The sequence below is a fragment of the Artemia sp. Qi Xiang Cuo genome, chromosome 2, assembly GCF_049724085.1.
Source record: "Artemia sp. Qi Xiang Cuo chromosome 2, ASM4972408v1, whole genome shotgun sequence".
Classification (NCBI taxonomy): domain Eukaryota; kingdom Metazoa; phylum Arthropoda; class Branchiopoda; order Anostraca; family Artemiidae; genus Artemia; species Artemia sp. Qi Xiang Cuo.
In genome coordinates, this window is record NC_142795.1 from 72,521,939 (window position 1) to 72,549,731 (window position 27,793).

The following is a 27,793-nucleotide window of genomic DNA, read 5'->3' on the forward strand; positions in this document are numbered from 1 at the left end:
GTTCTAATATTCCTTCTTACATTTCAGTTGAAAAAACTTGTTTTTTTTTATTTAATTTCTGATCGTCTAATGATCGATTTAATTTCTAATGCTCGGAAATCCGGCACCCCCTTCATAGAAATGTCTCTTACCCCAAAGAAACATCCTCCACGGAAATATTCTCCAGAGTAACCCCCTCCTCTAGCCCCCCCCCCCAGAAAAAATCCTTCCTGAAAATGGTTGTATACTTCCCAATAACCAATAAATAATACTGGCAAGTCCGGCGCCCCCTTCATGGCAATTTCCCTTCCCCCATGAAAACTTCCTTCATGAACAGATCCTCCAAAATAACCACTGACCCACCCATCCCTACCACTACCAGAAAAAAAACCTACATAAAAATTATGTTAAAATACCAAAAAACCAAAAAAAATTTTAAAATTTGGTAAATTTAAAAAAATTTATCCCACCCTCAGGGAACTTCGGGGGATTAAGTCATCCTAAAAGACATATTTATTATATTTTCGACCATGCTGAACAAAATTGCTATCTCAAAATTTTGATTGGGTGATTTTGGGAAAAAAATAAGCGTGGGAGGGGGCCTAGTTGCCCTCAATTTTTTTTGTCACTTAAAAAGGGAAATATAAATTTTAATTTTCGGTCCAATGAGCCCTCCAACTATATTCTAGGACTACTGGGTCAATACGAACAACTCTGGGAAAAAAAAAATAAAAAAAAAAATGAACACGCATCCGTGATCTTTCTTCTGTCAAAAAATTCAAAATTACAAGTTTGTTTAGATAGGAGCTTGAAACCTCTACAGTAGGGTTCTCTGATACAGTGAATATGATGGTGTGATTTTCATTAATGTTCTATAACTTTTAGGGGGTCTTTCCCCCTTTTTTCGAAAATCAGCCAAATTTTCTCAGGTACGTAACTTTTGATGGGTAGCACTAAACTTGATCAAAGTTATATATTTGAAATCAACATTGAAATCTGATTCTTTTGATATATATATTGGTATCAAAAACCCGTTTTCTAGAGTTTCGGTTACCATTGAGCCTTTCTTCGGGAAAATGGAGGGCTTCCTAGGGAACACAAAGAACGTTGAAGGCCAATGACTTGTAATAAACAGTTGTGTTGTTTATGGCATCTTTGTCGATTAGTACGGGATTTTGTGCCATATTTTGTTGGCTTCGAAGTTTGTGATCGCGTTGTTCTTCTCACGTAATATTTCTTTCTTCTTCATTTTCATTTTTGACATTCCCGTTCTTGCATGTATTATAACTGCACTTGTCTTAGCTCTTCATTTTGAATTTTGACATGTTTTGATTCTCGCTGTCACTTATCTTCTAATCACATTTTTTTCTTCTTCATTTTGGATTTTGATTATTTGAGACAAATTGTCAAGGCCCTTTGCTTTAGCTGCCCGTATTGATCTCGTCTCATTTGATGGTCCAGGTTGTTGATTTTCACCCATTGCGAATTTAATTTCTTCAGGCCGTTCTCATGGTCTTATCAACTTTGATATTTCAGGTGGTTCCATACAACCATTATTTTTAAAAATTGCAAATTTTTTTTGGGGGGTCTTCCTACAGGCATTATGTAAGTGGTTGCGTTGAAAACTGTAAGCTTACTGGTGTTTATTCTGTCGTATATCTATGTTTATGCTCTAATTGGATTTAATCTAATAGAAAATAAAACTTATTTTAGATTTTCAGGTATTTCTCTAATTTCAATTAAAAAATAGTAATTTTTGATAGGACACCATAAGCATTTTTGCAGTTTACTTAATAGCTTCAGAGATTCCGGACTGAGAACTAAGATAAAATAATATTTATTAAAAAAAAACATACTTTTAAGTTCAATTCAAAATTGTGTTGGCAAATAACGTCATGACAATACTGATGTACATTAAAATAACGTCACCCACATAAATTTTTTCTTTTTTGGGGGGCTCTTAACCAATTTTTTCAAACTTCTGACCTATATAGATCCTTTTTTAGGCCAAAAAATCCCAGAATACCAATTTCCCCGGAAAAATGTGGAGTCGTTTTTGAGAAAAAGTAAATACACAAACATATAATTATTGCTCGTTTAAAGAGACAGTATATATATATATATATATATATATATATATATATATATATATATATATATATATATATATATATATATATATATACATCAAAGAACAAAGCCTTGGACCTAATATCGACTCAGTGACGACGACTGCCTGTCTCCGGACAAGATTTCTGACTGTGAAAACTACTCTGAGGTTTGGGTTTTGGAATGTCCGTACAGTGGCCCAAGCATCAAAAACTGAAAAAATAGTAAATGGAATGAGTGGGTGTAATCTAGACTTACTTGCTTTATCTGAAGTGAGATGAAATGGTACAGGATCAAATCAACTGCCAAATGGTTACAATTATTTTCAGTGAAACTGATTCAGGAAGAGAACAAAGAGTAGCTCTCATCATGACAAAAGAAGCCAAAAAGGCCAAGATCAAATGGTTCCCAATCTCATCCAGAATCCTCACTGCTAGATTTACTGGATTGCATGCCAAGGTTTCTGTGGTAGCTTGCTATGTCCCGACCAATGAAGCAAATGAAGAGGTAAAAGACCAATTTTATAGATCCTTACAAGCGGTAGTAAACGATATACCTAGGCATGTCATAACATGCTTCATTGGAGACTTTAATGCAAAGATTGGCAACGACCAGGATTATTACCCGCAAGTACTAGGTAACCATGGGCTTGGAGACTGAAACGGGAATGGTGAATTGCTCGTTGATTCTGCAGCAGCCAATGACTTAATTGTTGGTGGGATCTTACTTACTCATCTTGACATCCATAAATATTCTTGGACAATCCCTGATGGTTTAACTAAAAATAAAATAGACCATTGTTTGGTTAGCCGTAAGTGGCGGTCAAGCCTCATTGATGTACGATCGTATAGTGGTGCTGATGTAGGACCTGACCACTCACTTATGATGGCAAAATTTAAAATCAAGTTGAGGAGAAATACAAAGAAGATTCCTCGTCCTGACCCACTTTTTGACTCAGACAAGCTGCTAAACAAAGCATTGAAGCACGATTTTGTGGTAGAAATTTTGAGTCGTTTTCAAGCTCTCTCTTAACCAGAACAGTTAGATCAAGAACATATGTGGAAGGACATGAAGACTTGTTTTCAATCGGCTGCCTCAGAAATTCTTGGCTACAGAAAGAGCCCGAAAGATCAGTGGCTTTCAGACAAAACATGGGCCCTCACAGAGAAAAGATAATGTATAGAACAATCCCTTATTCAGAATCAAGTACCAAGCCAGATGATCTTTAAAAGTTCCAGCTATAGAGAAGCAGATAAAGCGGTCAAAAAAAGTGCAAGAAATGACCACCGTTGTCAAATTGAAAGGAAGGCGAAACTTGCAGAAGAAGATCTTTTAACAAAGATCATAACAGAAGAAGATCATAACAAATGAAATAGTTGGAAAGAAGCACTCCCAAGATGGCACCGTTAGGGACCCTTTCAGTGCTTTACAGACAGAGCCAGAGGTTGTAAATGAAATATGGGTGTCACACTTTGAAAAAATTCTGAATAGACCTCCACCAGAAAACTCCCTGAATATCCCAACCATACCACTTTTTTCCCTGAATATCAGTGATGAGGCACCATGTGTGATGGAGATGAGTACTGCAGAAGGGAAGCTGAAAAACGGAAAATCGCCAAGTGAAGACCGAATAACGGCAGAGATGATTAAGGCATCAATCCTAGGATACATCTCATACTGGGTCAACTTCTTAACCAAAATTTGGGAGAATAGAGAAGTACCAGCTGAATAGAAGAGAAGCTCACTGGTTCAAAAGGGTGATGCTACTGTTCCTGGAAACTGGCGAGGAATCACCTTACTATCAGTACCCGGGAAAGTGCTTTGTCATGTTATTTTGGAAAGGATACAGACCGAACTAGATAAACACCTGAGAGAAAAACAATATGGGCTCCGTGCAGGACGTTCCTTTGTGGATCTTATTTTCACTTTACGCATGCTCACAGAGGAAATTCAAGAGTGGCGGTCCAAAATATACATGGCTATCAGGGACTTTGAAAAGGCTTTCGATTCGGTCGACCGCGAAAGTTTGTAGTAAATTTTGAACTATTACGGCTTTCTGGATAGAATAATTAAGATAGTCATGTCATTGTACGAAGGAAGTGAATTCTGCGTTAAGACACCAGAAGGCCAAACAAGATACTTTAGAATCTTATCTGGAGTTAAACAAGGATGTATGTTGTCATCACTGCTCTTTATAATAGCTATTAACTATACCCTTCGCAACACAACAACGGATGGGATTGAATTATCATCCGGTGTAACAGTCAGCGATTTAGATTTCGCAGTCGACATAACATTAGTTCAGGGTTGCAAGCAACGTTTGCAGTACTTGATTCACAGGGTCAGTGTGAAAGGCAGCTGGCTTGTCCTTGAAATAAATGCAGGAAAGACAAAAACCATGGCAACATCCAATTCCCCCCGCCCTAAGTATCACATGTGCTGGTGAGAAAATTGATCAAGTTATTGAGTTTAAGTATTTGGGCAGCATCATAGAGAATACTAGATCTACCACAAAAGAAATCATAACTAGAATAGGTCAAGGTAACGCAGCCTTCAATCGACTCAAAAGAATCTGGAAATCCTAGAATTACTCAAATCACCTGAGGCTGCGCTTACTCAACAGTAACGTTTTACCAGTCCTCCTGTATGCCGCTCAGACTTGACACTTAAACATTCAACAAGAGGAGAAGATTCATGCTTTTGAGAACAATTGCCTCCGTAGGATTCTGAATATACACTGGTCGGAAAGGGTCTTAAACGATACCATTCGGAGAATCGCCAATCAACTACTAATAACCGACACCGTCAGATCCCGTAGATGGAGGTATCTCGGACATGTTTTAAGAATGTAAAAAACCATTGAATCCCGAAGTCTACACTTGAGTGGCAGCCAGTTAGAAGCCGGAAGCAAGGAAGACCTCGAAACACATTGAGGCGAACCTACAACCTTCCACAGTGACCTATGCCGCCTGAATGCCTCTCTCTAACCAGATTGGGATGATGTCTACGCAGCGGCTCATCTCAGACCCGATTGGCGAACATTCACTGATGCTCTAAGCGCCCCTGCCGGCTTTCTGTTCATCTTGGGTTTTATTTATTTACTGATGGCTATTTGTGGTAGCTTTAGGCTTGTAAAATTATTTGACTTTATTTATGTTTATTTTTGATTTGGTGTAGCTCTTTACTTTTCTTTGAAAAACTTCTTTTGTGGAATTTTTTTTTTAAATTTAATATCTTTTAGCTGCGAAAATGCCGTATAATATATATTTTAATATTTCTAGGTCCATTTATGCCTTGCGAAGACCTGTTTGAATGGTGGGGTCTCCGTTGTAGCGTTTGGCTAGTCTTTCTTACTGCCTTATTGGGGAATGGGGTGGTTGTTTTCGTCCTTGTCTTCTCAAGATCAAAAATAGACGTACCGCGGTTTTTGGTTGCAAATTTAGCGGCTGCTGATTTTTTCATGGGGCTCTATTTAGGTAAGTTTCTTTCGGTTAAAATTAAAATTTAGCTTAATAGAACATTAGACAAAATTCTGGCTTGGCCATTGGGTCCTAGCATACTTGAATTCCTACTATTTGATCATTTCAGTTGTTTAACATAATCCTTTATAGTCCATCCTAGAAATTAGTTGGGCCTTCTCTCATGTATGGTAAATTATTGTATTTTGAACACATTTATTCCGAAATGGGTGCTAAATTAATTGGCAATTAATTGTTAAATTTAACAGTCATTTAATCTGTTGAAAGTGTTAGAGGAAAATTTTTTATCTTCTTAGTAAATGTAGAATAGAGGCTAGTAAATAGAGGCTTTTCCCCATTCCCTTTCTTTGGCTTGCTGTCTGAGCTTGATCAAATATTAACGAAAAGTATTTTTACAGAACGAATTAAATGCCCTAGGACCCATGACACATTTGCTCAGAGTTGTCACCAGTCAAAACAGTTTCTCTCACGAACTTTGAACTTCCCAAGGGACAAGTAAATGAGGAGGGGTGTGATATCTAAGCTCATTGAACAGAATCGGAGCAGGGTGAAATGTAACTAAATGAATATGTTTCTCAATTAATAAATGAAGTATAAGAAATTGATAGTGTTCTAATGAGCAATTTAGGTCACGTGTAGACAAATGAATTAGTCCGTCGTGGAATGGTCCTGCACATACTTGCATCAACCTTCCTGTACTAAAAAGTTCTTGCACTAAGGTATAAATGTATTTGATGAATAATCTTGTTTTTTGTGGCACCCTAAAGGCAATAAATAGTACTATTGACACATAAAACGAAAATAGTATATCAAACTGTAATAGGGCGTGTCTTTCAAATATTGACAATGCTGACCTTCATGTAATAAATTAAAGAAAAGTGTCATATGAAAAGGCAGAAGGTTTTGCTGTTTTTTCATTGCAAAGTCTGAAAAATTTTCTGGCAGGTATTATGTGTTCCGTATATTTTTTTTATAAATTCTTTTCCATTTTTAGGTTCAAAAAGGCTCAGACGCTAACAATTTCGAACAAGCCAAATTGCCCTAAGTTTATTTTCAGGGAAATCAAATAATAGTAACATAATAACAGTTCGGAAAAGCAATATATGTCAAAGTGATTAATCAATAATGGAAATTGAGCTATCTGGTATATCTCCTTTCTTCAGTTATTGTCCCCTTCTTGCATAAACGGATAGTTTGTGTAATTTTAAGTATTAATGTGGTCCTTGACTTTCATTTGATTCTTTTTTCTGAACTGAATTTGAGTTTGTTTTTATAACATTTCCAGGGCTATCTAAAATATGTAAGTGCTACTGCCCCCTTGGTACGATTCTCGGTATAGTCGAAGTATTTAGATAAGTAGAATGATATAAATCGTTTGCAAACTTTATATTATAGAGTCTAAAGATAAAGGCAAACGACTTTATGATAGTTGTCAAGCATGGCTCAGAAGCATGAGCGCTTTGGAAGACGGAGGAGATTCGCAAATGTTTCCCAGAAGAATTGTCTACGGATTGTTTTGGGTACTCCTTTGGATAAACCCTATTTCAAACAGTAAACTTTACGAAAAATGTGGCTGTATCCCACTTTCTAGCTCTATAATAAAAGAAAGGTTGAGATGGCTAGGACACTTTTTGCGGATGAAGGATGACAAATTGCCTAACATTATCCTTTTAAGCCGTAGAAAAGATGTGGCTGTATCCCACTTTCTAGCCCTGTAGGCTAATGAGAGAAAGGTTGTGATGGTTAGGACACGTTCTGCGGATGAAGGATGACAAATTGCCCATCATCATCCATTTCAGCCATCCATCTAGGGTCAAACGAGAAGCAGGTCGTCCCCGAATAGAGAAGGGAAGATGTCGTCAGAAAGAATTTAAAGGAAACTGGAACTTCTTGGGAGGTTTTAAAGAATGAAGATTTGAATAGATGGGATGGAGGAGGAGTATGTATAGCTGATAGCTGTGTTGGCCTCAGGTAGCTTGGTGCTGCAATAAGTTGTTAGTAGTAGTAGTAGTAGTAGTAGTAAAACGACTTTATCAGGTTTTAAAAAGCATGCTTAATTGAATGGAATATTTTTATCTTTTGCTTCTTTTTTTCAGTGCCATATTTCAACTTAATTTTGTAACGGATAAAATATTTAAATCAAGCAAATACAGGATCCTGAAGTTCGTCTGTTTATACGTCGCAATATTTTGATTCGTGGCGTAGATTTTCCTTCTTTTTTCCTCTGTTGAATGGCATGTGAATAATCTTATTATAGCTCATATTCTTTACACTGTCGAACTTTAATTTTTCCTTATTAAAGTTCATTATTAAGGACATTGATGGTCATATCTTTAAATAGAAATTATCCTATGTACACCACTTTCTTCGCCAACACTTGAAGTATGCTCTCTCCTGATTTTTACTTGATAGTGTGGGCATGTTAACGAGGTATTTTCTAACAAATTTCCTTTTTCTTTCTTTATTTTCCACCCACTCTATTGTCAAACTGATGTTATGTTTTGCAAACAAATTCAATTCTGGTGATAATATGCCAAGAGTACCTATGTAATTTATTTCAAGATGGAGTTGGACATGCAAAAATTTACCAAGTTTCATAAGGAAGTTAAAAAATCACTAAAAGGATTTTAAAACAAGCTGTGTCAAGCTCGTTTAGTATTAAATTTTTGGCCCTTTGTATACTTTTGATCCTCCATGAAGCGAGTAGATTAGAACAATTGTGTGCCCTAGGTGACCTTACAACTATGTTTAGCCAGTTTTACTATTGTTTTACTCTTATGTTTGAAATCTGCCCCGAGTTCAGTGTAGATTATTGGAAACGATTACAATTGATTATCTTCACTGACAGCCAATGGAAACCATTGTCTTACAAAGACAATGATTTTTATTGGCTATCAATGAGGAAAATCAATTGGAGTCGATTTCAATTGATTACCTTCACTGACAGCCAACGGAAGTCATTGTATTACAAAGATAATGATTTTATTGATTATCAATGACGAAAATTAATTGGAATCGATTCCAATAGGCTGTATTGATGGCAGGACTGGTTTGCAGAACAACTCTGGAGGTAGTAAGTTTAGGGTGCGTACCAGGTGGAAATTTTAATCTAAATTCAACGGCCCTTGTGGTTCGTTGTTAAGGAGTCGTTCTTAAGAAATTGGTACAAAAAGTCAAACTTTTGGGCAAAAAGCGTGAAATGAAGAACGGGCAGCCCCCCTCATATACATAATAATTTGTGTCGTTTTAAGTTTTAACGTTGCTCCGTACTTTCAGTTAAAGAAATTTTTTATTTACTTTCTGGCTGTTTCAAAAATTATGCCAAGAAATCTCCCTCCCTCGAGTAAAACTTCCCTTGAAAAATCCCCTCCCCCCGAAAATTTGTCATATATTTACCAATAACAAATTTTATATGTTAACAATTGACAAATTGCATAACTTACAGCCCCTTCCCCATGGACTGTGGAGGTACAATTCATCCCCAGAGGCACATTTATTGAACCTTTCAAAAATGCTGGATCAAACGCGGGTATCTCCCGCGAGTGACCAGGAGTGACCAAAGAAATTTTGATCGGATATCATCGGGGAAAAAAGGGTCGTTGGAGGAGGACTAGTTGACCTCTAAACTTTTTGGTCACTTCAAAAGGGCACTAGAAATTTTGATTCCTGTTTGAATGGACCCTCTCCCTATCTTCTAAGACCTTTCGTTCGATACGATCACTCCTGGGGAAAACAAAAAGAAACAAAAAACAAAAATAAACACGCATCCGTGATCTTTCTTCTGACATAAAGTACAAAATTATACATTTTCATATATAGGAGCATAAAATCTCCACAGTGGGATTATAAAATATGCTGAATCTGATGGTGTGTTTTCATTAAGATTGCTTGATTTCTTCGGGTAGTTTCTCGCTTTTTCGAAAATCATCCAAATTTTCTCAGGCCCGTAGCTTTTGATTGGATAACATTAAACTTAATGAATTTTACATGTTTAGAATCAGCATAAAAGCAAAACTTTCTTTTACGTATTAATTGTTATCAGAATCCCCCTTTTTTTAGAGTTTCGGTTAATATTGGGTTGAATCACTTCTTACTTATAGCTCGTTACCATGAACTGTTTGATACTGAATTTGATGTAGTAATTTTCATCAGAGTCACTTGCCTTCTTGGGAGTATTTTGTCCCTTTTCGGGATGTGGGGTAAGTTTCCTCAGGCTCGTAACTTTTGGGGGATAGTTTTAAGTTTTAAATATTCAGAACCAAAGAACTAAACAAAAATATCAAAATATATAGCTGCCATGACTTAGCAGAGGGCAATTGATTTGCCCTACAAAAGCTCCCTAGTTTATTTAAGAACTGTCTATTCTTGTTGTCATATAAATTTTAAATTTAGTGAAAGGTTATACTGGAAATCCGTTGATTCTGTAGAAAATCAAAATTGGAAAAACGGAACTAATAAAATAATATTCAATTTCTCTAGATGTATATCACTTTGAATTTATTAAGATAAAAACCAAATAACCGAGGACCTGTCCAAAAGATGGATGCCCGTCATATTTTAAATTTTGACAAAAAATTGACTGCTTTAAAACCTTAATAGTCTATAAAAAATTTAAATAGCCTATATATTCATATTTTCCATTGGCAGTTGTTCCAAATAAGTGACGCAGCCCTAAATTTTACCTTTCCAAAAACTACCAAATGTAATTGACGGTGGCAATCAGGAAGAAGGAAAAAATTTGAAATATATTCTGGAATTTAATGAAAACATATACCAAAAAGAATGTTTTATGTTTTACAAAACTCCTGAAAAGAGAGTAATCTTTCAAAAAGGGAACAAACATCTTCAGTTTTTAAAGTTCCACTGAAGTGTTTGATTTTAATTATCTACAATTTCTACCAAAGAAAATGGAAGCTTACAAAAGTTAATTTCTTAGTGATTTAATATGGGACTGTAGCGCCTGGCAACTTCAAAACAAAAGTAGGTCCTTTCAAAGGAAATTTGACATTCGATATGATTTATTTCTGACGCTACATGACTAAAACGGGATTTTTTCTTATACAACTACTACTACTACCGCTACTAATAACTCACTGCAGCGCCGAGCCGCCTGGGGCCAACACAGCTACGCATAATCCTCCTTTATCCCAATCTATTCAAAACCACCCTCTTTACACCCTACCAAGCAGTTCCCGATTACCTTGAATCTTTTCTTATGACATCCTACCACTCCATTCGGAGGTGACCTGCATTTCGTTTGGCCCTAGACGGTTGCCTAACAAGGACGATCTTGGGTAATCTATCGCCCTTCATCCGCAGAATGTGTCCTTGCCATCTAAACCTTTCTCTCATCATATCCCTAGAAAGCGCGATTGACCCACATATTTCGTACAGCATTCCTCTGTATGTGATAATTAATTCGCTTTTTTTTTGTTTTCAAGGATTATCTCAAAAGGAAATAAAATCTTTACAAACTAACGTTACCTTAGCAGCCTTACTAGGTTATCTTAAGAAAATCTTGGCAGGTTGGTTGATTGACTTTAGAACTGTTGGGCCTCTTCGTGCAGAATCCCTTGCCTGCATGTTAAAGTAGCCTAAAAGACAAGTATACGGCAAAGGGTAGCCTATAAAAAAGGATAAAAACTGACAAATTTAGATGGCGTAGGTGATTTTTTTTTTCTCAACACTAGCACCAGTTTCCACTATTGTAATTTTCTCATACTCTTTGATTTCTATTGTCTTCTCAAGCGCCGATTAAAAAAATAATTTGAAAAATTTATGGTTCAATTATAAAAGGCAAAATTGAGCACATAATAAGCGGATATTCGTTCCATTCTGTGCGGAAGTTGTCTTTCAGCAAAACTTTGAACCTACCTTTTTTTAGAGAGGGAGATCTTTTTATGTTTAAGATTGAAGTCAATAATATATTTATTCTCTTCCTTTTAAAAATCATTTACCAATTTAATTTGTTTCTAGAATTTATGGAAACATCTATTGGAGCGGTGACAATTAGGGGTAGGGAACAAGGGGGAGCATATACCCCCTAGATCTTTTTACCCCTCCCCCCACTATGTTTTAAAATACTATGTTTTGATTGAAAATGCCCTTTTTGGTATTTTCATTGAACATTTTTTAAAATCCCCTCTAGATATGAAGAAAACAGTCCCTCTCCCACTGATTTATTGAAAAGAAGAGACTACGGATCTATGTATAGATGGCGTCTTTGATCTATTGTAATGAATCATCGACAAAAAGGTTTTTCACAAAACTGAAACGGCTATAAAATAGTCTTTCTGGTACTGTTCTATTGACCGGGCTCTTTTATACAGTGCTAGTTTGGTTAATGCTAATGAAATAAAATAAAATAGGGTGAATATATAATAGTTTAGAAACAAAGTTGGGCTATATATTTGCACATTAGGGGGGGGGGGGGGCCAAGCACACCCAATTTTTAAATACTTAAACTAACCTAGGTGCTTCCCCCCCCCGAAACCCCAAAAAACAACAATTTAAATACGGTTCTTGCCTTTGTTTATGTCCCAGAAGGCATTGTAAACCTGTTTTCATTATGCGTCTAGATCTATTTCGTGACTGGTATGCATTGGCGTATACAAAAGAGCCCGGTTAATAGAACAGACCGTCTTTCTTTTTCTTAAGATGGTTATAGAAATCTATTAAGTAAAGGAACTTTCTCTTCGATGTAATTTATAAAGTTCTTATTATATTTAAAATTAGCTATGTCTGTAACACATATTTCCTGAAAACCATGTCCGATATCATAGTAGATTTCAATATGAAATTTTAGTTAGTGGAAGGGTAGGTTGTTAAATATTTATAACCTAAAAGTAATGCTCTATTTTTAATTGAAATTAATCATATCACAAACATATTCCTGTTTTAGGAGACCATGCAACAAAATAGAAAATATGATCTTCTGTAAATTATCTTCTCTCTAATTCCTATTCTATCAACCTCTCGCAGTCATGTCATCATTATTAAAATATTCCACAAAAAGTGCAAATCAAGGCAAAAAAAGGGACTTCTGCTTAAAAAATGTGCAAATCAAAAAATTTCCTCTCTGAGGTAAAAATGCCCTCTGAAGTAATAAAGAGTGCGTTTCAAACGAAAAGTGTGATACCCGGCAGCCCTGATCCTTGGGTTAATTGTAATTCTGACAAAGTTGCCAACTACCGACATTTCAAGCAAATGAAAACTGACACCAAAAAAGAGTAATTTTTACTCTTCCGCATCCACTCTAAGGTAAATAAGAGTGCATTTCACACAAAAGGTGTGTAAGTTGGCAACCCTGTTGCAGTGGTACTGTATTCAGAAAAGTACTTGGGTAAAGGAGGCGTTGCTTTTCATCCAGGCCTCTCTTAAAAGAAAGCATGTTTTGTAAAATTTTACAAATTTCTTATAGTTTCACAAACAGTGATTCAGAGGGTGGGTCTGTATAAATTTCTTTTGACTCAATATTTTTCCGTCTTTTTATTCGCTTCAAATTTCATGCCGAAAACCAATCAGGCGGAATTAACCTTTCGTTTTTTTGGCTGTAAATTTCAAACAAACCAGGTTTTCTAAAGACTATTTTATTAAATAAAGAATTTGTTGATTGGCTTACAAAATACTATAAAAAATACACCAATCCATATAAAGCAACACAGTCAGCACACATAACAATAGGCCGATATTCTCTCGCTTAGAAGGTATGATGGTTTTTCATAATGTCTCGTCTTTTCATGTGTATTTTAACCTTAGTACAATTTGTTATTAAGTTCTACATAGCTTAATACTATAAAAGTTTTTACCAAAGTTTGATTAGATGGTAAAAAATAGCCTATTATCTCTCATTGATGCGGCAGTGTTCTGGTAATAGACTCTAGTTCAGGGGGTGCCAAATCAATTCTTTTAAAGTTTGAAGAAATACATTACCAGCCCGGAATTTAATTAAAACGATATTTTGCATTTTGAAATGTAATTTTAAATAGTCATCACGCTAAAATGGATTTTAGTAATTAAAGTTTTGAAAAGAGATCACTATTTTTATGATTTGTGATATATTCTCCGTGTCAATGAATATTTGGTGCTGACACTTAGCGCTCTTTTTGTCAACTTCCCCAGAGTTAGAAAATATCTCTCAATATTAGACTAGTTAGTCATTTTGATGACTAGTATCTGATTATTAGGTAGGCAGTACCTTTTAGCGCTGCTTAAGCTAGTAACTTTCCTTAGTTATTACTTGCGCTGCATTAAGTACTTCATAGTGCAGTGGCGCAAATTCATGAATTTTCCTGTTGGGGGGATTTCCAGGGGGGATCTTTCCATAGGGAGGGAAGTCTCCCAGGTGAACTTGCCTAGATGATCTTTCATTGAGGGGATGGGGATTTCTCCGTGGGGATGGAGCCGGATTTCCAGGCACTATTTAAAAAACAATCAGAAGTTAAACAAAAAACAAGTTTTTTCAACTGAAAGTAAGGAGCAACATTAAAACTTAAAACGAACAGAAATTATTACTTGCATGAGGGGTTGCCTCCTCCTCAAAATCTCGCTCTTTACGCGAGGTTATAAGAACTTTTTGTAAAAGTATATCAGCCATGCTTTATGGATTGACGAGTTACGCAAAATGGTTCGATGTTAATTTTTCAGTTTTTCAGCGTGGGTCCTGAATTTCATTCAACCTAGTAATTTTAAACTTCAGCTGCTGAAAACTTGTCATTCTCAGGAAATAAATTTTATTTTGGATTGCCACCGAAGTTCTAACTGGGGTCAATTTCCTTTTCCTAGGGGTGGGCCCTGATGCCTTAAAAATGTGTTGTAAGTGTCATTAGAGGCACTAGTTTAGGGGGATGGGTTTTCCCCTTTTAATTTTCAAAAATACCTTTTTTGGTATTCTCATTGAAAATGACCTTTTTTGAAAAAAAATGCCATTGAAGAAAAAAATTTTGATAAATGAATTTTGTCTTTCCTTGATTTTTTTTTAATAGGTGCCCCTGGGTGGTATTTTGACCAATCTTAGAGGGAGATGAAACAACAACACGACTAAATTTCTTGGCCCCAGTGTCTTATTGCGTAGTTTTAAGCTATTTTAAAGTTTGAGTATGATTCAGAGAGAAATGGGATTTCATCATGCATAATACATTTCGTCTATAATTTCTTTGATTGAAGGAAAACAATTGAAAAACTCCGAATGCTACGGCAATTTTTAATTATAGATATCAAGTTTCGGCACTTGTTAAGAATCCGGTAAGTACGCGAGAAGGGAAGTTTCGTTAACGCTAATGAAATAAAACAAAATATAATGAAAATATAATAGCTGAGAAACAAATTTGGGCTATATATTTGCACATTAGGGGGGGGGGTTAAAGCATAACATATATTAAATACAAAACCTAACCCAACCTACCCAAACCTAGGTACCTTTTAGTCTGCCTAAACCCCAAAAAACTAAAGTTTAAATATAGTTCCCGGAGTGAGAAACCCTTTATTTATACAGCATCTCATATAAGTACCAATTAATACTATCTGATGTTCGCAATACAATTCTCGCGTACTTACCGGATTCTTAACAAGTACCCAAGTTTCTTATAATTCATTAGTATTACTTATTACTATGTAAATTTAGCCCTGATTAAGCCCATTTCGTTTTTGCTCTTTTTAGCAAGAGGTCTAAATGAATAAAACCTTTTTAATAATTTTTATTGCACAAAATACTAACCTCCTGCTTCCAACACACAAGACTTTTTGCCTCAATGCCCGTTTCCATAAACGGGCAATTTTAATTCGAAATTAAATGTATATAAAAGCTGATTATGTCCTATTAAAAAGTTAATTTTCCGTAATAGACTCTGAATTTAAAAAAAATTATTTTCTTATTGTAGAAAAAGTATAATGTTGTCTATTCAAAGGCAAATAATGCTTCTCCTGTCGTTTCCCTCTAGATTTATGACGAGATGAGAGGGTTAAATCCGAGCTCATCTCTATGGAGAGCATTTTGAAAGCTGGAAATATGCCCAGTGTAAAGCAATAAACTTACTTCTGTCTCTTCAGATCTTTAATTTATGTCTGTCAATTCATTTCCTAGGTTTAGAAAGTTTTTTCTTTGTCAAAGAAAAACGTCTCTTCGAGAGTTAATTGATTTCCTTAATTCTTTATAACTTGTCAAACTTTCGTGTCTGCTTTTTTTTATCTGTTTTTGTATTTAAACTGACATGCACATGTTCTAAAATATACGAAAATTAGCTCAATTTTATTTCTTCAACGATCAGCGTTAAACTTAGTTTTTTTTTTCTTTAACAAAAAAGTAAAAAAAACTAGCTCGGTTTTTATTTTTGACATAAAAACGACCTCAGTTTTTATTTTTTATTTTTTAAAAAAAGGTAATTTAAGGTTTTGAATTACATTTTGACTTTAAAATCATTCGTGATTTTGAAAGCACGAATTCGTGCCAAGAATCGGGTCTGCCAATCATAAATGGTGATTCGAAAGGCGTCATGTTACACAGAATAGATTTTTAAGAAAAGTGGAAAAATTGAAAACTGTATTTCCTCTTTTTCATCTGTTATATCGTTAGTCTGTAAGGGGACAGCTCGTAGGCCCTGAAAGAAAAGTTAAAAAAAAAAATAAACCTAAGGCCCCAATATGTAAGTCAGACAGGGTCATAAACATATTTTAAAAAATATTAGAAACATCTATGAATCTGGAAGAAGAATTAACTACCACTATCTTAACGTGCTATAAGACACCAAAAATGTACTTTTTGGTGTCATTTCTGGACTGGAAAGGCTGGCAAGCTTGAAATGGGTTTCCTCATAATCTACATTAAAAATCCATAACTGGAGGTTTATAATCCCACCTCTGTATATAGACCTCCTCTCCCTCATATACGCCTTTCGTACACTCCCGCCTCATTATATACTCCTCATAAATTGTTTGTTGACTGGCAGAACTAGCTGGCTAGTGCAACACCGTAGAAAGGCTCAATTAAAGCTCTTGATCTAATCAACTTGCTTTTTGTAGATTCTTCTTGATAACGCGATCGTTAGGTGCCATATGCCGCTTTTTAATGACATTTCTGGAGTTGAAAGATTAGGAAACACGAAAAGAGTAGTATAATTGTCTTCATTTTTGAAAAACCTTACCTGGTCTGAGTCACCCTTGTCTGAAACCATATATGTCTGAATTACGGTCCCCCACATTGAGCAAATCCCTTTTTTGTATGGAAATTACTTATCCCTTTTTTCTTCTTCTTTTTTTCTTCGCCACTAGTGGGGCACTGGGAAATCATAGAGAACTGTATAAGGCCTCATTTAAAAGTACGTGATTTTAATAGATTCATCTTCATGGCGCCATCATCCACGGCGCATATGGCGTAGAAAAAGTTACTTTTTGGCACAATTTCTGGAGTGGAAAGACTAGGAAGCATAAAAAGGATACTATCATAAACTCTGTAGTTGACAAACATAAGTCTGAGGCTTACAATCTCCTTTCTTGTATGCTCCTTCTCCCAGCACCTTGGTAGGTTTCAGAATAGTGTAAGGACTAGCAGAAGTAGCAGGCTACTGAAACATCATTGGGATGTTTACTAATTCGTTTGAAAGCCCTTGATCGTATGCTTTTGCAAACCCTTTTCGATAACGCCATCATAAAATACCATATGCACCAAAAATTACATTTTCGGTACCATTTTTGGAGTTGAAAGGATGGGAAGCACACAAAGGGTACCATTATAAACTTAAGGGTTGAAAACCATTGACTACTGCTACTACAACTAACATCTCACTCTAGAACCAAGCCACCTGATGCCAACACAGCTACGCACGCTCCTCCTCTATCCCAATCTATTAAAAGCCTTCCTCTTTGCCCCCTCCCAGGAAGTTCTTATTTCTCTAAATCTTTCCCTATGATATGCTCCAACCCCAGCTCGGGGACCACCTACTTTTCTTTTAGCCCTAGACGGATGGCTGAAAAGACCAATCTTTGGCAATATGTCATCCTTCATCCACAGAACGTGCCCTAGCCATCTCAACATTTCTCTTGTTGTAGCCCTAGAAAGCATGATTGAACTACACTTTTCGTACAGCTTACGTTTGAGATACGGTCAGTCAGTCGGATACTCAAAACAATCCGTAGGCAATTTTTCTGGAAAACATCTAGCAAATCTTCCTCTGTTTTTCAAAGCGCCCACGTTTCACAATTATACTTGACCACTGTCATCGCTGTAGCTTCCAATATTCTAATCTTGGATCGAAGGCTTATTTTCCTATTCTTCCAAACTTTCTTCCGCTGTTTAAAAACACCCTGGGCCTTGGCTATTCTACTCTTAAGACTAACCGTCTTACCTAATATTACTACCAAGGTAAGTGCAGCTTTCCACTTGATGGATCTTCTCCTTACCCAACATTACCTTTTCATCTTCACTTATTCCTAGCTTTAGCAACTTAGTGTTCTTGACATTAATTTTGATTATGTTAATTACACATCTAAAGTTCTTTTAATTTACTTCAGTTTTCTAAAACGTCTATGTCAAACAGTACGTAGCAACAAACTGTAAATAAGGAGCGACGCGGCTCAATAGTAACCGAAACTCTAAAAAACGGAATTTCGATACCGATAGATAAATCAAATAATTGACTTATTATGCTGATTAAATAAAAAAGAAGAAAGTTTTTGCAACTGAAAGTAAGGAGCAACATTAAAATTTAGAAAGAACATAAATTATCACGTATATGAAGGGGATCGTCCCCTCCTCAACACTTCGCTCTTTACGCTAAAGTGTTTTAGTACTTTTAAAAAAGCTTCTTATTGTTCTAATTAAACAGCCCTTGTGTTTCAGGAGTCGTTATTAAAGAATTGGGCCAAAATTCAAACTGAAAATTTCACTCCCTGGAAACTTCCCTCCCCATGGAAAATTTCCCCCGTGGAAAAGAAACCAGCAGAAAATTTGTCTAGAAAATTCTAGGACCACTGGGTCGATACGATCACCCCTGGGAAAAAACAAAAAAAAAAAAAAAAAAAAAAAAATAAAAACACATCCGTGATCTTTCTTCTGGCAAAAAATACAAAATTCCATATTTCAAACAGTTCGTGGTAACGAACTGTAAGTAAGGAGCGACCCGGCTCAATGGTAACCGAAACTCTAGAAAACGGGATTTTGATACCAATAGATACATCAAAAGAATCCAATTTCAATGCTGATTTCAAATATATAAGTTTCATCAAGCTTAGTCCTACCCATCAAAAGCCTGAGAAAATTTGGCTGATTTTCGAAAAAAGGAGGAAAGACCCTCTGAAAGTTATAGAACCTTAATGAAAATCACGACCATCATATTCAGCGTATCAGAGAACCCTACTGTAGAGGTTTCAAGCTCCTATCCATAAAAATGGGGGCGTCGGTTTTCCCAGCATTATTTAAAAAAAAGATCAGAAATTAAATAAAAAAAAACAAGTTTTTCAGCTGAAAGTAAGGAGCAACATCAAAACTTAAAACGAACAGAAAATATTACGTATATGATTGGGTTCACTCCCTAGTCAATACCTCGCTCTTTAAGCCAAAGATTTTTTAGTACTTTCATAAGAGCTATTTATTCTAATTAACGGCCTTTGTGATTAAGAGGTCATTTTAAAGAATTGGAACGAAACTCGACATTTAGCTTAAAGAGCAAGGTATTGACTAGGGGGTTAACCCCCTAATATATATATTAAAAATATATGAATATAGAACTTCGTTGCGTAAGTTGACTCGTAAGTTACGTATATTTATTACTAATAAAAACGTTCGTAAATAAAATTAAACAAGTTTCAAAAAAGCCATTTAACCAAATCAAAGTAAAATTAATATGCAAATTTCGTTTTAATTATTCATGTACAGTGAGCCAAAATCAAAATCTGCATTAATTCTAAAACGTTCAGAAAATAAATAAAAAAAAACGTTTTTTTTTAACTGAAAGTAAAGAAGTGACATTTAAACTTAAAACGAACCGAAATTATTCCGTATATGAAAGGAGCTGTCCCCTCCTCAACGCCTCGCTCTTTACGCTAAAGTTTGTTTCCCATAACTCTATTTTTTTAAACAATACAAAACTTTAGCGTAAAGAGCGAGGCGTTGAGGTGGGGACAGCCCCTTTCATATATGGAATAATTTCTGTTCGTTTTAAGTTTTAACTTCGTTCCTTACTTTCAGTTAAAAAAAACTTGTTTTTTTTTTATTTAATTTGCAAATAGGAGCTTGAAACCTCCACAATAGGGTTCTCTGATACGTTGAATCTGATGGTGTGATTTTATTGAGATCACTTAGCTTTTAGGGGCTGTTTCCCCCTTTTTTCGAAAATCAGGAAATTTTTCTCAGGCTCGTAGTCTTTGATGGGTAGGATTAAACTTAATTAAATTTATATATTTGTAATCAAACAATTCGTGGTACTGAACTGTAAGTAAGAAGCGACTCGGCTCATTAGTAACCGAAACTGTAAAAAACGGAATTTTGAAACCAATAGATACATCAGAAGAATCAGATTATTATGCTGATTTGAAATATATAAGCTTTGTCAAGTTTAGTCTTACCAATCAAAAGTTACGCGCCTGAGAAAATTTTCCTTATTTTGGAAAAAAGGCAGAAACAACCCCTAAAGGTCATAGAACTTTAATGAAATTCACACCATCAGATTCAGCGTATCAGAGAACCCTACTAAAGCTCCTATCTGCAAAAATGTGGAATTTTGTATTTTTTGCCTGAAGAAAGATCACGGATGAGTGTTTATTTGTTTGTTTGTTTTTGTTGGTTTTTTTCCAGGGGTGATCGTATCGATCCAGTAATCCTAGATTATCGTGAGAGGGCTCATCCGAACGGAAATTCAAATTTCTAGTGCACTTATTAAGTGACCAAAAAACTGGAGGGCAACTTGGCCCCCTCGCACGCTCATTTTTTTCCCGAAGTCACCCTGTCAAAATTTTGAGATAGCCATTTTGTTCAGCATAGTCGAAAATATAATTAAATGTCTTTGAGGATGACTTAATCCCCACTGTTCCCGGGGGGAGGGCTGCAATTTATAAGCTTTGCCCATTGTTTACATATAGTATTGCTTATTGGGAATTATACAGGCGTTTTCAGGAGGATTTTTTTTTCACTCCTTACTTTCAGTTAAAAAAAAATTGTTTTTTTAGTTAATCAGCATAAAAAGCCAATTCTTTTGATATGTCTATTGGTATCTAAATTCCATTTTTGAGAGTTTTGGTTACTATTGATCCGGGTCACTCCTTACTTAGAGTTTGTTACCACGAACTGTTTGATTCCGAATATATAAGTTTCATTAAGTTTAGTGTCAGAAATCAAAGGCTACGAGCCGGAGAAAATTTGCATGATTTTCCCAAAAGAGGGCAAACACCCCATAAAAGTTGAAGAATTTTAATGAAAATCAAACCATCAGGTTCAGTTTATCAGAGAAACTTATTTCAGAAGTTTAAAATTCCTTTCTACAAAAATGTGGAATTTTCTATTTTTTACTGGAAGAAAGATCACGGATGCTTGTTTATTTTTTTTTTTTTTTTTTCCAGGGGTGATCGTATCAACCCAGTGGCCTTAGAATATCGGGAGTGGGCTAATTATTACGGAAATTAAAAGTTCTAGTGCCCTTTTTAAGTGACCAAAACAATTGGAGGGCAACTAGGCCCCCTCCTCCGCCCTTTTTTCCCAAAGCCGTCCGATCAAAATTTGAGATAGTCATTTTGCTCATCACAGTTGAAAGGCCCAATAGCTATGCCTTTGGAGATAACATGAACCCCCCCCCCCATATCACCAGGGTAAAGGTCTTTAAGTTGCAAAAGTTACCAATTGCTTACGCATAGTATTTATTATTGGGAAGTATGCATAAATTTTTCCGTGAAAGGGGGGGGGGCGAATTTTCTGCTGGGGGGTTTCCAAAGGAAAATTCTCAGTGGTGGGAGTTTTCAGGGGATGAACTTGTCAGGTAAAAAATTACACTGGGGGAATTTGCCAGAATTTCTATACAAAATTCTTTTTATATGTCTTGCGTTCTCTTTTTCGTCTCGATTTTACGCGTGGAGTTGTTTAGAGTAATTATCGGGGGTTAATTTTTACCGGGATTGAACTGTCTAGAGAATATTTCCGTGGGGAGGGGGATTTTCCTATGGTGTTGGGGCCAGGTTTCCTGACATTATTTAAAAAACGTTCAGAAAAATAAATAAAAAAAAAGTTTTTTCCACTGAAAGTAAGGAGCAACATTAAACCTTAAAACGAACAGAAATTATTACGTATATAAAGAGGGTTGCCTCCTCCTCAACAGCTCTTTACGATAAAAATTGATTTTTTTCAATTCTGCAAGAACGACTCCTCAAGCAAGAGGGTCTTTTCTAAAAGTACCTTACAAAAAAAAACTTTACCGTAAGATTGAGGTGTTGAGGAAGGGGCAACCCCCTTCCTATACGTAATAGTTTCTGTTCGTTTTAAGTTTTAATGTTGCTCCTTGCTTTTAGTGGAAAAAACTTGTTTTTTTATTAAATTTTTCTCATAAGACAATATTTCATAAATAATTAAACTTTTTACCTTTAAATCTTCAAGGATACTGAGGATGATAAACCGCTTACACTTTTTGTGTGACACAATTGCGGATGTTTTTTCTTATTGAAACTTCGAGAGAGATGAGAAGTAAAACCTATGTTTAATGCCCTATATTGTATGGTTTATTGTGCATATTTTTGATAATAAAAATGAACAAAAATTTAATTTACTAAAACATTAAACATCAACAAAAAAAAACTAACTATTAATAACAAAGTATTTCTGATGGAAATAAAGCGCAAAGTTGATACTTAAAAAAAAAATAATTGTTTCACAGTTTTTACAAAGTAGATCTGCATAACTTTTTCAAATAAACTGACTTATGATATGTTATATTTATAAAATTCTGAAAAATATTGTCTTACTTTCAACCTTGCTCTTTACTTCCGTAAGGGAAACCCTTTTTTTATTAGCACTAATTTAGGATATATGATTGAGATGATATATGATATATGATATATATATATACATATATATATATATATATATATATATATATATATATATATATATATATATATATATATATATATATATATATATAATATATATATAAATATATATATATATATATATATATATATATATATATATATATATATATATATATATATATATATATATATATATATATATATATATATATATATATATATATATATATATATAAGAATTAATGAGTAAGAATTAATAAATTATGAATAAGTTAAAATTAATGTAATCAATAAAAATTAATCCCTTGTGTAACGTGAGCGAACTTTTAAATATTAAAAAAAAAATAGCTCCTAATAACAAAAAGTAACAGCCACATTCTTTAGAATTAATTAGTAACAATTAATAAATTATTAATATTTAGAATTAATAGAATCAATAAGACCAATGATGCAGATTTAAAGCCTACCAAAAACATGAAAATAATCAGAAATTTGAATGTACTAAATACCATATAGCAATTAAAAAGCTCCTTGCCAGAGAAAGGAGACTAAAAAGACCGCTTTAACAACCTAACAGAATTATTTCGAAACAGTTATAAAATTTAATGAGTTGTCGATACCTTAACAAGACTTGGAACAAAAAAAAAGTATTTTGAAGCTAAATGAAGATTTAATGCTTAGAACCAGCTATGGTTTGATATTTAAATACCCATTTCCACCGACTTAACGAAAAAACTGTTAGTAAAACCCTCAAATAATTATAAATATTTTTACATAAATATAAATATAATAATATATTTTCATATATTTAGGATGGTTTTATTTTCTCATTCAACAACGTGCTCTACATTAAAACTTTCTGTTTTTCTTGGGGAAAAACAGATCAAACCAATCCATATGAACAGGGATAAAATACTATGTTGCCTAACTCTTCATTCCTCACTGAACTAACTACTTAACCGTAGCGACATCCAAGGGCGGATCCGGGATTTTTTTGGGGGGGGGGGGTGCAAAATAGGTTGATCCGATAAACTTGCATTAGGAGCAAGTTTAATTAAAGCAAAATTGCGTTAATTAAGTAAAGTACACAACTTTAGACTACGTTAGGGGGGACGCCCCCCTAGCCCCCCTGGATCTGCCATTGGCGACATCACTTCTATAAGTAGTACCAATCACTTTAATGTGGTTAGCTGCAGGGATGTTGAGTTCAAAGCCTGGACTCTGGAGACAAAACTCCTCAATGGTGCGTGAATGACCGTGATTTCTAAAAGGTATAGTTTAGCTAATGTATAAGATTGAGGGCTAGTGAGTAACCCACCCCTCAGTACTCATTGTAAAGGCAGTAGTAGCATTGATAGTAGTCATAGACGCCCATAAGCGGAGCCAGGGGGGCGTATTCCCCCTCCTGGCTGAATGACGGTGTCAAATATTTGTATTAATTTAAAAAACTTTTCAAATAATAAGTTTCCAAAGAAAAGTAAAGAGCTTTATTAAGCCAAAAATGGGCAGAAATGGAGTCAAATAATCTTCCAAGCGTAAAAATACCACAAATCACTATCAACGATTAAAAGAAACGCAAAACGAACAGAAATTATAATATACTGCCGAGTCAAACTCAAAACGATCAAAAATTAACATTACTAGAGTTGACAACCCCCATGCCTTCACAAGACCAGAACATAACTTAGGTTTTACTGAAAAAAAAAGACCGTGGATTGTCAGTTAAATTTACCTGTACTGATATTTATTCCTTAAAATAAAAAATGGGTAAAAAAAGTGAGTAAAAAAAGTTTATTACTTATTTAAGTAAAAAAAAGTGAAAACATTTAAACATATTGTGTTTTCAGTAAAGCGCAAATTATGTTCTGGTCTTGAAAAGGCATGGGGATTATCAGCCCTACTAGTGTTAATTTTTGCTTGTTTCAAGTTTGACTTGGCTATTTATTCTAATTTCTGTTCATTTTTAGTTTCATTCACTTATTGACAGTGATTTGTGGTAGTTTTACGCTTGGATGACTACTTGACTTCATTTCTGCTCATTTTTGGCTTAATGGAGCTCTTTACTTTTCTTTGATAAGGTTGTTGTGTTGAAAAAGTTTTTTTTAGATGAATTTCTGTTCGTTTTTTATTGACAAAGTAATTTTCATGGGAAAAAAATGATATTTTATATCTTTTCGATTTTTTTTTCTATACGAATCCATAGTTTGGCATAATTGTGGAGGTTTACATGCCCAATGTTCCTAAAGACATAGTTGCTGGACCGTTTTACTATACTGAACAAAATAGTTGTCTCAAAGTTTTGACTAGATGTGTTTGGGAAATAAATCGGCTTGAAAGATGGGCTGATTTCCCTCCAATCTCTTTTTACTCTTAGAGAGGACCCTAGAACTTTTAATTTTGAATCGAATTAGCTTCTTTAAATGTTTCAATGATATTTCTAGCTATTATAGAGGTGTGCTGCCTATGATATTGATTATATGCCTTTTTGAAAACCTGCATGTATACAGTTTTTTTCGTTTAATTGGAACGCCACCTAAACGTTTCCTAGAAGTTTCACCTTAATACTCTAAGCGTCATTAGTTACACCAACTGTAGTTGTAGTACTAAAAGCACATACATAGTGCCTTCTAGCTAGTTCAAAATCCTCCACTACGTACACTAAAAGATCTAACTTGATAATATAAATTGTTCTCAGGATATTGCTTTGTCACCTTTTTGAAAGTTCACATGTTAATAGTTTGTTTTGATTTAGTTCAACGTCCGCCTAAATATTTCTTATATTTGATTACCAAAGATATTATTAGATAAGCGTCATTAGTTACAGTAGCTGTAGTTGTAGTACTAAAAGTATACACATAGTACTTTCTCGCTAATTCAAACTCCCCCACGACTTACTCTTAAAGATCTAACTTAATAATATACATTATTCTCGGGATATTGCTTTGTCACCTTTTTGAAAGTTCACATGTTAATAGTTTGTTTTTATTTTGTTCAACGTCCGCCTAAACATTTTTTATAATTGATTACCGAAGATATTGTTATATTCTCTTTGGACTGTTGGCTACGAAATGGCTGTCTCACAATTTTGATTGAATGTGTTTGGGGAAAAGAGGATATCAGGGAGAGGGGGGGGGGCTATTTTTGCTCCATCGCGCTTGACTCTTAAAATGAAACTAGAAGTATGCACTTCCAATCAAATGAGCCTCCTCTAAAGTTCACAAGACCACCTCTTCATGAAAACCTTACATCCCCCCGGGGCATAACTTAAAACCCTTACCCCCATACCTTGGGGGGGGGTGTGTCAGCCCCAAAGGCCGTGTTATTAGATCCTTAGAATATTTTTGAACAAATTGCTATCTTAAAATTTCTATTGGATACATTGGGGGAAAATATGACATGAGGGGTATAGATGCCCTCCGATAAATTTATCTCTTAAAAATGGCTCTTCTACTTCCGATCTCCGATCGAATGAGCCCCCTCCGAAGTTTATACGACCCCCGTTTCTATAAGAACCTTAAATGCCCTCGGGGCATACCTTACAACCCTTGCCCTGAGGACCATGAGGGGGTTCTCATCCTCAAAGACATAATTTCTGGACTTTTAAACTACGTCAAACAATATAAGTATCTCAAGATTTTGACTGGAAGTGTTTGGAGAAATGATGAGCGGGGGGGGATGGTTGGTCCTCAATCACTTTTAATTATTAAAGATAGTACTAGCCCTTTCAATTACCAATCGACTGAGTCTTTTTTGAAGTTTCTACGACAACAAATGGCCATATTAAAATTTCTATAAGATGCGTTTCTGGAAAATACGACGTGTGTGTGGGGGGGGGGAGGGGGGTACTATTTGCCTTATGATCACTTTGACTCTTAAAAAGAGCTCTATAACTTCTGATTACCAATCCAATGAGCCCTCTTTGAAATTTATACGACCACTATTTCTATAAAAACCTTATATGCCCCCAGGGCGTAACTTACAATCCTTGACCTGAGGGCTGTATGGGGGGGGGGGGTTATCCTCCAAAAAAAATTACTGGACCTTTCAACTACACGAAAGAAAATGGCTATCTCAAAAATTATGATTGAATGTGTTTGGGGAAATGATTGGTGTATGAGGAGGGGGCTGAATGACTTCCAATCCCTTTTGACTGTTAAAAAGGCCAGTAGAACTTCTGATTACCAATAAAATGATCCCCTTTCCTATAAAAAAAAACTTATATCCCCACAGGGCATAACTTACAACCCTTACTCTGAGGGTTGTGGGGGGGGGTGTCATTCTCAAAGTCATAATTTCCGGACCTTAAAACTACACTGAACAAAATGGCTATCACAAAATTTTGATTGGATGTGTTAGGGGAAGTGATTGACGTGGGGGAGGGGGAGCTGGCTGCCCCCCATGAGCTCTTTTGAAGTTCCTATGCAATTTCTTTCTATACGAAGTTCCCTGGTATAAAAAATAACAATATACTGTGCCCTCTTCTCTCATTACTTAGGCAGTGCTATCAGGTTGCCTAAGATACTTTGTCTTGAGATTTCAATTATACAGCAATGTACGTGCTAATTCGCTCAGGTCAGCCCCCCCCCTAAAATTTCAGTCCATGGGCGTCCATGATAGTAGTATAAGCAGTATAGAAGTGGTTGTGTGAATAGTTGTGGTAGAAGCAGTCATGGCAAGAGCAGTCATATCAGGCAAAGTAGTTGTAGTAGCTGCAGCAGTCCTGGTTCGAGTACCACCAGACGACTGGGATTTGCTGTGACGGGAGTATTAATAGTATTGGCTGTAGCTGTTTTTGTTTTTTTAATTTGTCGTTGCACGAATAGCTTCGACAGCAGTAGCACGAGTAGTCGTAGGAGTTAGCAGTAGAAGTGGTCGTGTAGTGCGAATAGTCTTGTGATAAGAATAGTTATGGTATAATCAGTGGCAGTATTAATCAAACCCGGATTATTCATGTCAATTATTTAGTTCTGATATCAATTAGGTACATGATAATTAACTATTAAATAATAGTTAATTATAATAAATGCTTTATAAACAGTTGCTTGTTTGTATTGTTTGATAAATATTTGCTAAATATTTGCTATATAATACATATTTCTCCACAGATCTTTCTGCACGACCTTTCTTTTTATATTGGCGATTTGCTTGTTTTTTGGGGCGTAGGTATATGTTTTGGCTTTCTTCCATTTCAGCTAAAACAAGCATGTTGGAATTTTCATTCA

At 35.2% G+C, this 27,793-nt stretch overlaps 1 protein-coding gene across 1 annotated transcript in view; it reads left to right on the forward strand.

Annotated features, from left to right (window-relative positions):
* Positions 1 to 27,793, forward strand: part of LOC148955584 (lutropin-choriogonadotropic hormone receptor-like) — a 225,834-nt gene that overhangs the window by 176,672 nt on the left and 21,369 nt on the right. Inside the window, exon 10 of the mRNA XM_089107687.1 lies at positions 5,370 to 5,564. Within this exon, the coding sequence (XP_088963813.1) occupies positions 5,370 to 5,564 (195 nt within the window). The remainder of the gene's footprint in view (positions 1 to 5,369; positions 5,565 to 27,793) is intronic.